Source organism: Aulonocara stuartgranti, assembly GCF_965226115.1.
Source record: "Aulonocara stuartgranti genome assembly, chromosome: 3".
Lineage (NCBI taxonomy): Eukaryota > Metazoa > Chordata > Actinopteri > Cichliformes > Cichlidae > Aulonocara > Aulonocara stuartgranti.
Window position 1 is genome coordinate 26,929,727 of NC_138941.1, and position 14,328 is coordinate 26,944,054.

The 14,328-nt window shown below is 43.2% G+C and overlaps 1 protein-coding gene and 1 long non-coding RNA gene across 4 annotated transcripts in view; one reads left to right on the forward strand and one right to left on the reverse strand.

Annotated features, from left to right (window-relative positions):
* The window catches only part of kirrel1a (kirre like nephrin family adhesion molecule 1a), a 32,597-nt gene extending 29,989 nt beyond the window's left edge, over positions 1 to 2,608 (reverse strand). For both annotated transcript variants that reach the window (XM_082525874.1, XM_082525873.1), the window contains exon 1: positions 2,296 to 2,608. In XM_082525874.1, coding sequence (XP_082382000.1) covers positions 2,296 to 2,341 — 46 coding nt within the window. In that variant the 5' untranslated portion in view covers positions 2,342 to 2,608. The remainder of the gene's footprint in view (positions 1 to 2,295) is intronic.
* A 1,082-nt stretch (positions 2,609 to 3,690) lies between these two features.
* Positions 3,691 to 8,203, forward strand: LOC309701713. 2 transcript variants are annotated; one of them, XR_014275225.1, is made up of 8 exons: positions 3,691 to 3,858; positions 4,568 to 4,688; positions 5,055 to 5,137; positions 5,439 to 5,651; positions 5,793 to 5,936; positions 6,035 to 6,182; positions 6,299 to 6,793; positions 6,891 to 8,203. It is a non-coding gene; the product is annotated as an uncharacterized lncRNA (long non-coding RNA). The 2 variants fall into 2 exon arrangements; XR_014275226.1 differs by lacking the exon at positions 3,691 to 3,858 and having other exon boundaries at positions 3,882 to 4,688.
* Positions 8,204 to 14,328: the final 6,125 nt, after the last annotated feature.

Genomic DNA, 14,328 nt, shown 5'->3' on the forward strand with positions numbered 1-14,328 from the left:
CTGGGTGTAAAATCCCCTCTGAGTGTGTCTGACTCTTCCAGCATGTGAATATTTTCTTAGCTGAGGACAACACAGGAATCCGTCTGAGGTCTGTGATTCACAGCCCGGCTGTGTGATTCAGGGCTGGAGAGTACAGTACAGGCAGCAGCAGCTCGTGGCTTGGATGTGCACAAAAGGACAGAGGCTGACAAATGGTACACCTGCACTGGAGCCTTTGTCCGCGTCAGCATTTCAGGCCCGAGGTCTGGCTATAGGTGCAGTGCTGCGAGTCCAACCTCGGGGCTTGAACGCTCATTAGTAAGTTAAAGGAGCGAATTCGCAATGATTGATTATGCAGTAACATTTAACAGCAGCATTAATGGCAGCGCTTGCTTAGGACTTATTACTAGGCTGGTATGTAGATACAAGGCTGGGATCCTGAATCAATCACTCCTGCTGCTAGTACAGACAAACTAACGCTTGCATTGACTTTAAATACCTTAGAACATTCTGATATTCCAAAGCTTTAATTAGCTGCTCCACTAATAACCATCCAATCATTAACACTAGCAGGCAATTATATGTGAGCAAATTGCAGGCTATGGAATACTGTTTTACCCATCTAATGAAGAGATAAGAGTGGGGATCAGAAGCAAAAGAAATTGTGCTCCCAAACCGAAAGCAACTGTTATCTCTTTGGAGGTGATATGAATTCCAGCTCTTTCTGGATTATGTCAACTCCTCTTCTGTTTTTGTAGCCCAGTGCAAAAAATTTTTTAAAATCTCTGGGCAACATTTGAGCTCTCATGTACGGCCCTGCTAATCACGTCGCGGGGAGAGCCTTCAGAGAGCAGATATCTCCTGGTTTGAGAGCGCAGCGTGGAGTAATAATGGATTATACAGCTGTAGCAGACAATGGGACGCAGGGCTTCACACATGTAAAACAGGCTGCGAGCAAGTGTGTCTCATGCACATTCAGTCATGTGGACTGAATGGTTTATGAGGGGGGAGAAATGGGAACGGCATGTGACAGTAACAAGGGGTCAGGGTGGCGAGGAGGGGGATCGGTGGTGGTGCTGCCGCATCGGTTGGCAAATATGTAGACGAAGACGAACCTGCTCCCTAGTACGTGTACATCCTCGCGTGCTTATGTGAACCCTCAGCAGCACTTACTGGGTGGATGCTGAGCAGAAGCAAAAAAAATAAAAAATACAAAGCCTGGCAGACTAGGTGACATCATCCTTTTCTATACCTTCCTTTCCTCCAAACACGCCCCCTACCTATGATGAAGTGGTCTCCTGGCCGCCCAGCAGCCAGCATTGCATTACTCCCCGGTCATCCAAGGTGAGGGAAGGGGTGTGTGTGTGTGTGTGTGTGTATTGGGGGGGGGGGGGGGGGGGGGTATAGGTGGTCTGCTGTGGCTGTGCAATCACAAAGACACACAGATATGCCTCAATCAAACAGGTAGCTTAGAGAAATTATCCTCTCCTCATCCTCCTTCAGCCTCCTGTTTCCTAGCAACTCGGCTACAGCTGTGATTATCATAAGCCAATAGCATACCTGGCACCCCACAGGTACGGTGTGTGTGTGTTGGTGTGTTGGGAGGGGGTGCAGATGCATGGCGGCTACTGCTGCTTAAATGCACAAAGGACGCCAAAGGAGAGGGTGAAATGGATGAGGCGCACAGGTAGAGCAGGAGAGAGGTGTGTGCGCGCGAGGCAGACAGAGGGGAAACGGGGGGGAGACGGCTGCCTCTCAGCACAGAGGATCACTACAGGAGATGGTGGCAGAGCTCTCATTGACTGACACGCCATTCAGAGGCGATAGCAGCGTGGAAGTGCTGCTGGCATGTAGAGCAGCGCTGGTCAATCACTGTCATTCCCGTCACGTCCTCAGCGCCTCACAACCCGTCTGAGTAACGGCGCTGGCAGTTTGTCAAATACGCAAAAGGTCATTTAGGCCGGTGAGCGCGCGCCACACCAGTCATGTTCAAGTTAGACGCACGCGCGCACACAATCGAACGCCTGTAGTCGCGACAATAATCCTAAAAAAAAAAGAGCGTAATTGCCGCGGTGCAGTCACACGCGCGCGCGTTCTGCGTGCTCGTACGCAGCTACACGCGCTCACAAGGTGATCCATCGCTGCGGTTCATATGGGAATGAAATCATATCAGATCCCCTCTCGTTAGTTTCTACACACACAGACCGCACAGTAAAAACTAAAGACAGGCTCGGTGTGCATTGAGCTTAATGTACACACACACACACAAACATTTGAGTTATTCGAGCTCGAAAGAAAGAGAAAATGTAGTCTTACCAGTTTGAAAACTCAGCACCAAACTCAGGAGGAGCAGCCTCTGCATGGTTCAGCCGACCAATAAGTCCGTTATTGGCTCAAACCTCCGTGAGGACAGCATCAAAAAGCGGGAGTTTACAGGACTTTGACGGTAATTACAGACAGAACAATAATCCTCTGGCGTTGTCCCTCCTCGTCTTCCCCCTTACTAGGCTTGCACTGGCTCGAGTTTTATACCATTTCACTGCTTTTTTTTCTTTACCTCTCTCCTGCTCTCTCAAGCGGCAGTCCGTTTTCTACTACACCGAGGCGCTAAGCGAGCGGCAATGACAAACCTTACTTCCGGTTAGAGCGTCAAAACAAAATAAAATTCGAAGCAGGCGGTTTTAAGTAGCTATGTCATTGCTTCCTAAGCATTTACTCAGAAGCACTGTATGAAAGGTCTTTATACTGTTGGGTTTACTGTGACTTTAAGATTTTTATTTGCATTACTATTACTTTTTAGGGAACTCTGACAAAATGTGAGAGCTCATTTCAAATAATAGACGAGTAGAAATAATATTCTAACGGCTCGAATGCCGTTAATTTCTTCTTAACTTTCTATGATACGTAAAAACAAAAATGATAGTGAAATACAATAAATGTAAACGTTTACTGAGTATGACCCTGCGCACTACTTCCGGTGTTGTGTAGTAATCTGTCCGACTTGACGTCATATTCTCATTAGCGGCACATTCCTCTCTCTCTTTCTATCACGTCAGCAGAGCCACAGCACTGCCCCCTTCTCCCTCTCCCTCTGGATCTTTAACAGGCCAACACCGTAAAAAAAAAAGGGGGGGGGGGGGGTATTAAATAAATAAAAAAATAAAAAAATAAACCCGCTTAGAGAGGCATAATCATTTTGACACATTTGCTGTAGCCGGAACTGCTTGTTTTCTCCTGCTTACTGTGTGGAATTAGGTAATGAAATAAGCTGTAACCCTAAAATTATCAACATGTACACATTAAGGTCAACGTGAGGTCATCTGTTTGAACAGAAACGTATTATTACACTAAGGTAAATCCAGACGGCTTAGAGTAATAAACTGATGTTATAGTCAAATGTCATGACATTGGCTGTAGTGTACAACTAATGTTGTTATGACCAACATATAAGCACAGTGCACCTAAAATAAAAGAGGAGATACTACAAGCATTGGGTTACAGCAAGGGTTTTTAGTTTTTCTGTTGTTATTATTATTATAGCAACAGAATCCTCAGCGACATCATTAGAATAATACTGACTGCGCAGTGATGCCACTGTGATGACTAAACACCCCATGTCCTTATTCTTGCCACATCATGTAGGAGAGTGGTTTTAGTGACGGATTCCCGTGACAGGCCTACTGTAGCTGTCACAGCTCAGTAGGTCTCCACACTGAGCTGGTTCCTCCCGACTCGCTGTAAGTAGCGGGGATTACGCTGATGCTGGAGCGCCCCCTTGCGTTCAGGACCCAGACCTACCCTGCGCGTTCTTTGACCACTTGAAACGTAAAGGCAAATAGGCGGAGCGGTTAGTGCTACGTTTTGTGCAGATTTGAGCAGGTAAAATTAGCGTTTGTGCTGCTACGGTTTTTGAGATATTAAACATTATTTTATAGGTCATTCAAAGGTCACCATCCCCCCAGACTGCTCCAAAACGGGCCAAAATGGTCTACTTTTTTAGTGCTAGGTTTGTGCTGATTTGTGCAGGTAAAATTAGCGTTTGTGCTGCTCTGGTTTCCGAGATATTAAACATTATTTTATAGGTCATTCAAAGGTCACCATCCCCCCAGACTGCTCCAAAACAAACCGAAATGGTCTACTTTTTTAGTGCTACGTTTGTGCTGATTTGTGCAGGTAAAATTAGCGTTTGTGCTGCTACAGTATCTGAGATATAATGATTTTAATTATTACGGCCTACGCTGTATAACACCAGTGTCTGTGGCAGTGACTTTCAGCAGCTGTGGAGTTTTGCACTTTTTCTAGGCTTGCTGCATATTAACTTTTATTAGTTTACACTTTAGTAACACAATTTATTCAGCGGAAAGGTCGATATTTCTTTTGTTACTAGTGCAGAAACGTACACAAGGTAGGCTAAAGTTTTTATTTTATCTGTGGCAAAACTGAGTTTCATGTGAAGTGATTCACGTATACCTAAATTATTATTATTTTTTACATACCCAGTTGGCCTCTATGATTTTGTTTTGAATTATATATGTTCATTATTATTAATGTAGCTGTCTCAGAAAAAATGAAGTGTTTGCTTTGATAGGTTGTTACCTACGTGTAGAAAACTGAATATTCCACAGCACCCAGGCGAGGGATCTTCAACTTGCGGCTCTAAAGCAACATGTGGCTCTCCGGCCCCTCCACTGTGGCTCTTATAAGACCAAGTAAGTCATTTTTTTATTATAAAGACAACAAGAAAGGGTTCTGTTAACAGTTTTTTTTTTAAATGAAATATCTGCATTGACTATTCACTGAATGTACAAGGCTTTTAAAAGTGATTTAATGTTTCTTAGCTTCAAATCTGTTTACTGTAATTTTCAAGTTGGTTGCCCATCTTTCCTAATTTTCAATTATTATGGAAAGGACTCACGTAGCTGGCTTCATTTTAACAAATACTTTTTTTCGTTATAAAGCTTTGATGATTCATTGTCTTATCAAATCTAAAAATAAACATTTTTATTTACATTTCCATAGCTTACACGATACAACAACTCATTTTCTAGATATTTATAGGCTCTTTCTTTTTTTAGGCTCTAGACAGGTTTTGTAGCAGCAGGGGGAAAAGGGGCCCTTTGAAATGAAAAGGATGCTGACCCCTGACTTAAGCCACCAGGTAAACACAAAACAAATACAGAAAAATTATTGACAGAAAAATGGAACGGGTACTTTCAAGGCTACGGGTGAAGGTGACTGGGTGTGTAAAAGCAAATATGCATCAGACTGACAAAGAAAAGAGTGTTAAAAGATTTTTAATTTAGAACTTTAACTTTATGTGCAAAACTGAACTTACTGATAACACACACTAGCCATTTGAACACATGTAACTGTAATGAACCAAATAAAACAGAAAAATGCAGGCAGCACTCATTATACTGTGTATAACACAGCATGGGGTTGTATTTTTTTCTTTTCAGATGCTCCTGTCACTCCATTTCCCAGGTCATCATAGCACTCCCACACACATGGAGCTCTCCTGCAGTATGCAGTGTAATGCCCCAAACCATCAGTGGTCATCTTTCCATGGAAAGCAATTACTTTCCATGGAAACCAGGATGGCAGGAGAAACAAATGGCACTTCCCTTGTCATCCCTTTGCTGAGCTAGCAGTGCTGTGAAGAGCAGTGTTTGGTAAAATAAACACTTGAGATGTTCCTCATTGTCTTAGCAATTACAGCAGAGATATTGCACTGAGCATCGATTTGGATCGCAGCAGACCTCAACGAGACAGCTTCAAACATTACACTAAGCAGCTCTGCTCTCCTCCTGTAGGTTTGTTGGGTCACACCATCTGTGGCAATGGCTTTCACCAGCTGCAGGACTGGGTTTTCACTGTCTTTCAGAACAGCATTTTGAAATGTGGAGCTGTCACAGAAGGCACAACATAAGCACTGAAAAAATGCATCAAATGCACAGGTATTGAGCACAGAGATTGTCGATTCCCCCTAATCTAATAGGCTGATGGAGGTTTCCATTTTTTAATAATCCCACTTTCACTCTTTTGGCCCCAAAAGTTTCATCTGCATGGAGCCATTCGGTACATGAAGAGAGGTAGGAAGTCCTCTTCCTTTTTTTGGGTGGAACAGCTAGGCCCCTCCAGTTCTCAACTGCATCCCCATCAACCGGAAGAATGTTTGTGGCAGCATCAGATCCCACAAACGGGTGAGCATCCATTTTTATTTTATCTTCTGCATTGTGAGTCGTCATGGATCCAGAATTGGCATCTGTGACTTTCAGTGGTCCCACTGTTGCCTCATCTTTGACCTTTTCTTTTGCAGAACAAATCCGCATATTTCCCTCGATGAAGGAAAGATGACGAGCAATGAAGCGATTGACTCGAAGAGGCAAGTTGTCATGTTTGAAAAGGCCATGTTTTATGTTTTTGAACTCAGCTTCAACAGTGGCTGAACTTGCTGTGATGCTGGTGCTTTGGAAGAGAGGGACCATTATTCCTGTCCAGAGTGGCAAGTAACTTGCCAGTCTTATTATATGAGGAATAATCTCAGGGAGAAAGTGAATATTATCTCTATCCCCGTTTGCTGCAGCAAGTGACCTGCTCTCCTCACATTTTTCTGTTACCCACTGTCGTAGGTCAGTCTGGATCTCATCCACTGAATCCACTCTCTCACTTTCCTCCGTCTGTTCATCTGGAATGATGATGGAGTCTTGAGCAATTTGGGCTTTCAAGTATTTCTTGCACCTTTCTGAAGGAAGAGGGGCTCCAGAACTGTCATCACCTTCTGCCTCACTGAGGGCCACAACAGTGATAGCATGTAGGAGCTGTTTTGCATGGTCCAAACATTGAGACTGAAGAAGTTTTGCTAATGACCTGAAAAAGAAATCTTTAACACGATGTGTTTTCTTCTTCAGGCAGTTCCACTGGCATATCATCTTGATGCAGTGCGCAACATCAACCCTGATATAACAAGAGGGGAGTTTGGCAGACTGGGTTCCAAGAAGGACATGAAAGCATTCATTAAGGTATGACTTCAGATCAGGATGAGGAGTGAAAGCCTTGACCAGAGCTCCCAGAATTGCCAGAGAAAAGTCACTCACAGCTTCCTTTGGCACAGGTGCACCTGCACGAATCCATTCTGTCAACCAGTTTGCGATGGCATTAACATCATGTTTCTCTGACAGCATTTGCACCACTGGGACACTGCGGCAATTGTTTTCTTTCAGAATACCTTGATAAAGGAATATATGGCCAGATTTGCCATTTGGTCTCAGCAGTTTTTTCACAACTGAACCGGTTGCATCAAAACACACAGTTGGGGGAGATTTTTTTGACAATGTCTTATAAACATTCATCTGTGTTTTACTCCAGTAGTGACAGAAAAACCTGTCCAGTCCAATATCTCGGATGCTACCACTGTGAGGAACACTATATTTTAACAATTGCAGAGATGCAATGGGGTCCTTATCTCCTAATTCCAAGTCTTTTCTCTCTTGTTTGGCTTTTCGCAGAGTGGCTAAATTTGGAAGGTGGCTTGGCTCAGGATCTCCAACATCCATCAGATCTGCTGCCCTCGCTGACCTCCATACAGCTGGTTCCATTCTGCCCTCACACAGCTCTTTAGCGATCACCTAGGTTTCCAGACATGAACCGCTTGGAGTGGCCAGTGTGCAGGGAGAAATCTGTATTTCTCATGAAACACTGGAGCACCATTGGACTATTAATTGCTGGCTGTCTGTCACATGACATTTCTAACTGGCCATGACACTCCTTACAGTTGCCTCTGATGTCCAGATAATTATTGTTGACAATTGGATGGACCTTTGCTCTATGGAACACAAGTGTACATGTATTTTTGATCTTCTTCCATATAAGATCGTTGATGATATGAGTCCAAGTGCCAGGTTTCAAAATTGTGTATTCCCTTTTTTGGGTAGGAGAAAACTTGTCATTATATTCAACCTTTTCAGGAATAAATTTAACCCAGTCCTCAAAAGGGACTTCTAGTTCAAAAGCTTGACAGTTTTCTTGTCCAGGAGAAATGCAATGTGAATCTAACTCTCCTTCACTATTACTTTCCTGATCACTGATTTCCAAAGCTGACCAGATGTTGTGTCTATTTAGCTTCACAAAAGTGTACAGGGCCTTAGCAGACATCTTGTCTTCTAGCTGCTGACTCAGCTCTTTCCAGACTGATGCAGCTGGAGTGGCTATTTTGCCATTTTGGACTATGGCCTCTTTTGAATTGCAAAGAATTGCAAAAATGGAAACCTTGTCTACAGATGGCTTTCGAGGCATCTTTAAAAAAAAAAACAAAAAAAACCACACTATGATTATGATGGAGCAAAACGTGATTTCTGAACTATATATACAACCAGGAGCAACCCCTCCCCCAAGTTCTCCACCAATCTACACTTTCATATTTTGTGGAATTATTGTTTTTAAGATGGAGCTATTGAATTTGTGAGTTTATTAAAGAGTCTGAGTATTTAACCCATGTACTGTACAGCACTTTAGTCCAGTGTGCTACATGTTTTAAAGTGCTTTAGAAACTTTTTTCTTGGACATTTTTGAAAATGTTTAACATTGAAAAAAAATCCTTTTGATCCAAACAGTTAGCTATATCATGTATTAACTCAGTAACTAAAATCTCAGTATTTTAAATGTAAGCTTACCTTGTTCAGAAATCAGATGAACGCTGTTCTAAGAATCCTTCAGACACAGTAATGCCAAAAAATATTTTTTTCTGCCAGAAAATGTGTATTTGATGCAAAAGACTGCGAGCTTGTTCGTTTCTCAAAAAGTGTTCATGGGAGTGTAAAATGTTCAAATGTAGTTTTCAATAAAGTTTTTTTAATCCACTCTAAAAAAAAATAAATACTCAAGCATTTGCATCGTGGTTTTATGAACAAAAAGTGATTGAAGTAAAGAAATTGAAGTTAAAAAAAAAATACACTCATTACAAATTTAGCTGATTAAATACGACAAGAGGGTTTTTTAACAGAACTTTATTGAACAAGTGAACACACAAAGTGAAAGGTCATTTGAAAAAGACATTTTTCAGCAGTAAACCATAACAGAATATCTCAAATCATAGCAGCACAAACGCTAATTTTACCTGCACAAATCAGCACAAACCTAGCACTAAAAAAGTAGACCATTTTGGCCCGTTTTGGAGCAGTCTGGGGGGATGGTGACCTTTGAATGACCTATAAAATAATTTTTAATATCTCGGAAACCAGAGCAGCACAAACGCTAATTTTACCTGCACAAATCAGCACAAACGTAGCACTAAAAAAGTAGACCATTTTGGTTTGTTTTGGAGCAGTCTGGGGGGATGGTGATGTCATCAGCAAAAAATATAACTTTTAATATCTCAGATACTGTAGCAGCACAAACGCTAATTTTACCTGCACAAATCAGCACAAATGTAGCACTAAAAAAGTAGACCATTTTGGCCTGTTTTGGAGCAGTCTGGGGGGATGGTGACCTTTGAATGACCTATAAAATAATGTTTAATATCTCAAAAACTGGCAGACCGGGGTGGTGGTCCCCATCTTCAAGAAGGGGGACCGGAGGGTGTGTTCCAACTACAGGGGGATCACACTCCTCAGCCTCCCCGGGAAAGTCTATGCCAGGGTGCTGGAGAGGAGGGTTCGTCCGCTAGTCGAACCTCGGATACAGGAGGAACAATGCGGTTTTCGTCCTGGTCGCGGAACACTGGACCAGCTCTTTGTCCTCTCGAGGATACTTGAGGGTGCATGGGAGTTTGCCCAACCAGTCTACATGTGTTTTGTGGACCTGGAGAAGGCATTCGACCGTGTCCCTCGGGGCGTCCTGTGGGAGGTGTTGCGCGAGTATGGGGTGTCTGGCCCATTGCTACGGGCCATTCAATCCCTATACAACCGTTGCAAGAGCTTGGTTCGCATTGCCGGCAATAAGTCGGACTCGTTCCCGGTGGGTGATGGGCTCCGCCAAGGCTGCCCTTTGTCTCCGGTTCTGTTCATAATTTTTATGGACAGGATTTCTAGGCGCAGCCAAGTGGCGGAGGGCTTTCGCTTTGGTGGCCTCAGAATCTCATCTCTGATTTTTGCGGATGATGTGGTTCTGTTGGCTTCATCGGGTGAGGGCCTCCAGCTCGCACTGGAGCGGTTCGCAGCCGAGTGTAACGCAGCGGGAATGAGGATCAGCACCTCCAAATCTGAGGCCATGGTTCTCAGCCGGAAAAGGGTGGAGTGCCCACTCCGGGTCGGGGATGAGTTCCTGCCCCAAGTGGAGGAGTTCAAGTATCTTGGGGTCTTGTTCGCGAGTGATGGGAGAAGGGAGCTGGAGATCGACAGACGGATTGGGGCTGCGGCTGCAGTAATGCGGACGCTGCACCGGTCAGTCGTGGTGAAGAGGGAGCTGAGTGTAAAAGCGAAGCTCTCAATTTACCGGTCGATCTACGTCCCTACCCTCACCTATGGCCACGAGCTGTGGGTAGTGACCGAAAGAACGAGATCGCGGATACAAGCGGCGGAAATGAGCTTCCTCCGAAGGGTGGCTGGCCTCTCCCTTAGAGATAGGGTGAGAAGTTCGGCCATCCGGGAGGGGCTTAGAGTAGAGCAGCTGCTCCTCCACATCGAAAGGAGCCAGCTGAGGTGGTTCGGGCATCTGGCAAGGATGCCCCCTGGGCGCCTCCTGGGCGAGGTGTTCCAGGCATGTCCCACCGGGAGGAGGCCCCGGGGCAGACCCAGGACACGCTGGAGAGATTATATCTCTCGGCTGGCCTGGGAACGCCTTGGTATTCCCCCGGACAAGCTGGAGGAGGTGGCTGGGGAGAGGGAGGTCTGGACCTCTTTGCTTAGGCTGCTACCCCCGCGACCCGACCTCGGATAAGCGGATGAAGATGGATGGATGGATGGATCTCAAAAACCGTATCTTGCTGAGCAAGATGCCCGAAAATATATGCGCGCGCAGGCACACATTTCACCGGGGGATGTTAGAGGCGAAATGTAGTAATGATAAAACCTGAGGTAATCATATTTTGATAACAATAATAATAACGATAATACTAATAATAATAAAGTCATCTACATGCTGGCTGATAAAAGCTTTTGCGGTGCTATGAATACACTGCACTGGCTACAGTCAAAAGTCTAAATGTTTTCACATTTTTTTTAAATAAAAGACATTAAAATACATACAGTGCAGTATATACAGTAAAATACATTGCAAAGTTGGATTAGGATTGTTATGTTTGGTCATAGGTACTGGAAAATGACTTTCATCAAACTCTTACTAAAGCTTTTAAACACAGAAATATAATGGGGGGAAAATCCCAATGTTTAAAATCCAAAATGTTATGGCTATATATATACCTATAAAATCTATTTTATGGGTTTTAAGCTTCTTGAAAATGGAGACATAAATACTAAATCAGTACCAAAGGCGTGAGGACTTGAAAGAGGACATAAATAAGGTAACGTAAGGAGAGCATAAACTAATCAGACTGGGATATCAGAACAGAACAGGCAGGCTCATGTTTGCAGCTCCTGCATTAAATCTGTACTCGAGGTTATATTTATGTTTGTGTGCTCTGTGTAGCTGAACATCAACCTTCTGAGCTCCCAGTTAAGGCTCACTATTAATAGCATGATCATCTGCAATCAAAATGTCACCCGCACAATTTGATAAAAAAAAATATCGCAGGTCTGCCGTGCGGCACACAGAGTGACTCATCTCTGCCGGGACTCGAACCCGGAGCCTCTGGATTAGAAGTCCAGCGCGCTATTCCATTGCGCCACAGAGACTGCGCCAGGATTTCCCCTCTCTGCCAAGGTTTACATACTTCACATCCTCTCATACCGCCGCTCTCTGCATCCCCGCAGCATCAGGACCACTCTGAGCCGACATATTGGCAGTGCCTTGTTTTGACCACGAGAGGCCGCTGTTGTACAGCGATGAGGGGAGGAGTGCGTCAAGCTAGCCTGTGTGTAAGCGGAAATCCAGACTTAGTGCGTTAAAAAATAAAAGCCGCGAAGCCTGCAGATAATAATTTAACGTGTATTCGTAACTGGGGCTTTAATTTTGAAACTGCACCATCGAGACGCTAAGCGTTATTATTGTATCTTAGCGCAAGCTATTAGAATAGCCCCACAGAGCGAAAATGGTTTTTGTGGGAGCAAAATAACCAAACGTTTTATTTTTTAGGCTGAGTGTCGGTAAGTTGACGGATTTAGAAACGAAAACGATTAAAGGCTTTTCTTAAGCGTCACATAAATTAAGCGTCTGTTTTAGCGGGCGGCCTTTAATACGCTTAAATGAAACGGCTTTCTAATGTCGGCTGTTGCGTGTAGTATTTCATATCTGTGTAATGTCAATTTTACAGGCCACCGTCACCGTCGTTTTTATGTTTATGAGTGGAAATGGTGCGCAGACTCACTAAAGAGACTGACATCCTGCTGGCATTACACCAGGGTTGCATCAGAATCCAGTTGTGCACGTCCCCAGAAACCACAGAGTGAGACATCTCGATTCATTCCATGTCACTCCGGGTTTCGTCCCGTCGTACAGCTGTGGAGACACTTGTCTTGCTGACAGTAGGGTTGGTTGCTACACTTTTTGTTCTGCATGAATTGCTGATCAAGCAGTGGTAATTATTGTGAATTAAGAGAAGTAAAATTAAGGAATTGACACAAAACGACTTCCACATTCCATAAAAATATCAATGATAACATTTATATTTATTATTTTTTAATGAAAGCAGTTGTCTGTATCTTTTAAAAGACAAAAACAGTCTGTGCAAGATTTCCCACAAGGTAACCTGCGCAATAGTGAGCAAGGCAGCGTAAACACGAGAACCACAGTGAATGACATCAATATCAAACCGACTCTAAACCTTTTTAAGTCTCCACGTGTGCTCGATCATCCAGGTAAGCAAATTTTCAGGGATCTCCATTTTAAGGTTGCTAGTCTTGATCTAGACTCTCTCCCTGAATTGCCAGGGGTAATCACAACACGTAATCAGTTCTGGCACACAATACATCAACATCATACTTCCTTTGGTGTATGGCTCAACACAAACCATTGTTCCAACAAAGAAACAAAAAAGAAAGAAAGAAACAAAAACATTTCTCTCAACGTTTTAACCTTTAGCTGGCTAGTGAAAAACTGATTTAAATCAAAGCTTTTTAACAAGTGACCATTTTATAAAAGACTAATATTGTCTCATCTTTTAATACAATAACATCAAAACCAAGAAAACTTACTCTGACCCATGAAAACTACAAACTGTATGATATCAATAGAATTCCACAGTGGCCTCTAAAGTGGCAACACCCAGCAATGTGACAACCAGCCCCGGTTTCCCCACATCTACCCTGCAAAGGAACTTCCACCCAAATCTAATGTAACTGGCATCCTTAAAATGGATACAAGACTCAGAGTCCACAAGCACAGACACGTCCCTCAGCTTGAAATTTGAGTGCTGATATTTGGACTTTGGATTAATCGCATGCATGCAGGCTTAGAGACCGAAAGATTAACAGAAGCTAGCCACTTCACAGAAAACGTAAGGAAGACCATTTATAGAAAAGAATCTTTGGTTTCTCCAATGTCACACATTTTTCTATTTAAAGCAGATTACACAACTTCCTTCTTATACTGAAGAGAAACATGTTCTTCTGAAGTTGTGTGATGCCATTACTACTAAGGGGATCTGAAACTTCAGAGAGGGAAATAAACCGTTTACGTCCAGCAGCAGACACATGGCGCTCTTTGAACCCGCTATACCTCGGTTTTGATTTCTGTTAGATCAGCGACCCTAATCAGTGAAACTTGATCTGCCTTTACTCGCTTTGCTTCTGAATCTTTGCTGGTATTGCCTAAGTTTTGACACTGTCTCGACACCCTTGAAAAAATAATTTGCAGAAGTGGATCTGAGAAACCGTTTGCTACGAAATTCAAAATTGTGAAATTCCGATCACAAAATATTATGTGCTGGTAATACTCGTACAGACGAATGAGATGCATGTTGGTTACAGTATAATGACAAAATGACAGAAGGGGAAAATAACTATATAAAGAACACAATAGTATATTAAGGAAATTTGTTGCTGTTGTTCAAAAATATTTGGAAATCCATTTAAAAATGTAGTTATTCGGAGAAAAAGTGGACACTAAGGCACAGTTAGACATTTTTCGAGATTATTGAATAGGAAAAAAAACATGTTTTACTCATGCTCACTGATTTGTGTGCAGTTACATCTGCACATGACATACATTTCAAACATACTCAGAGTTCCTCGAACTTCTCTGATTAGCTGTTCTGGAACTGAAATTGCAATCTCAGAGGTAATAAACTCAGAGTTT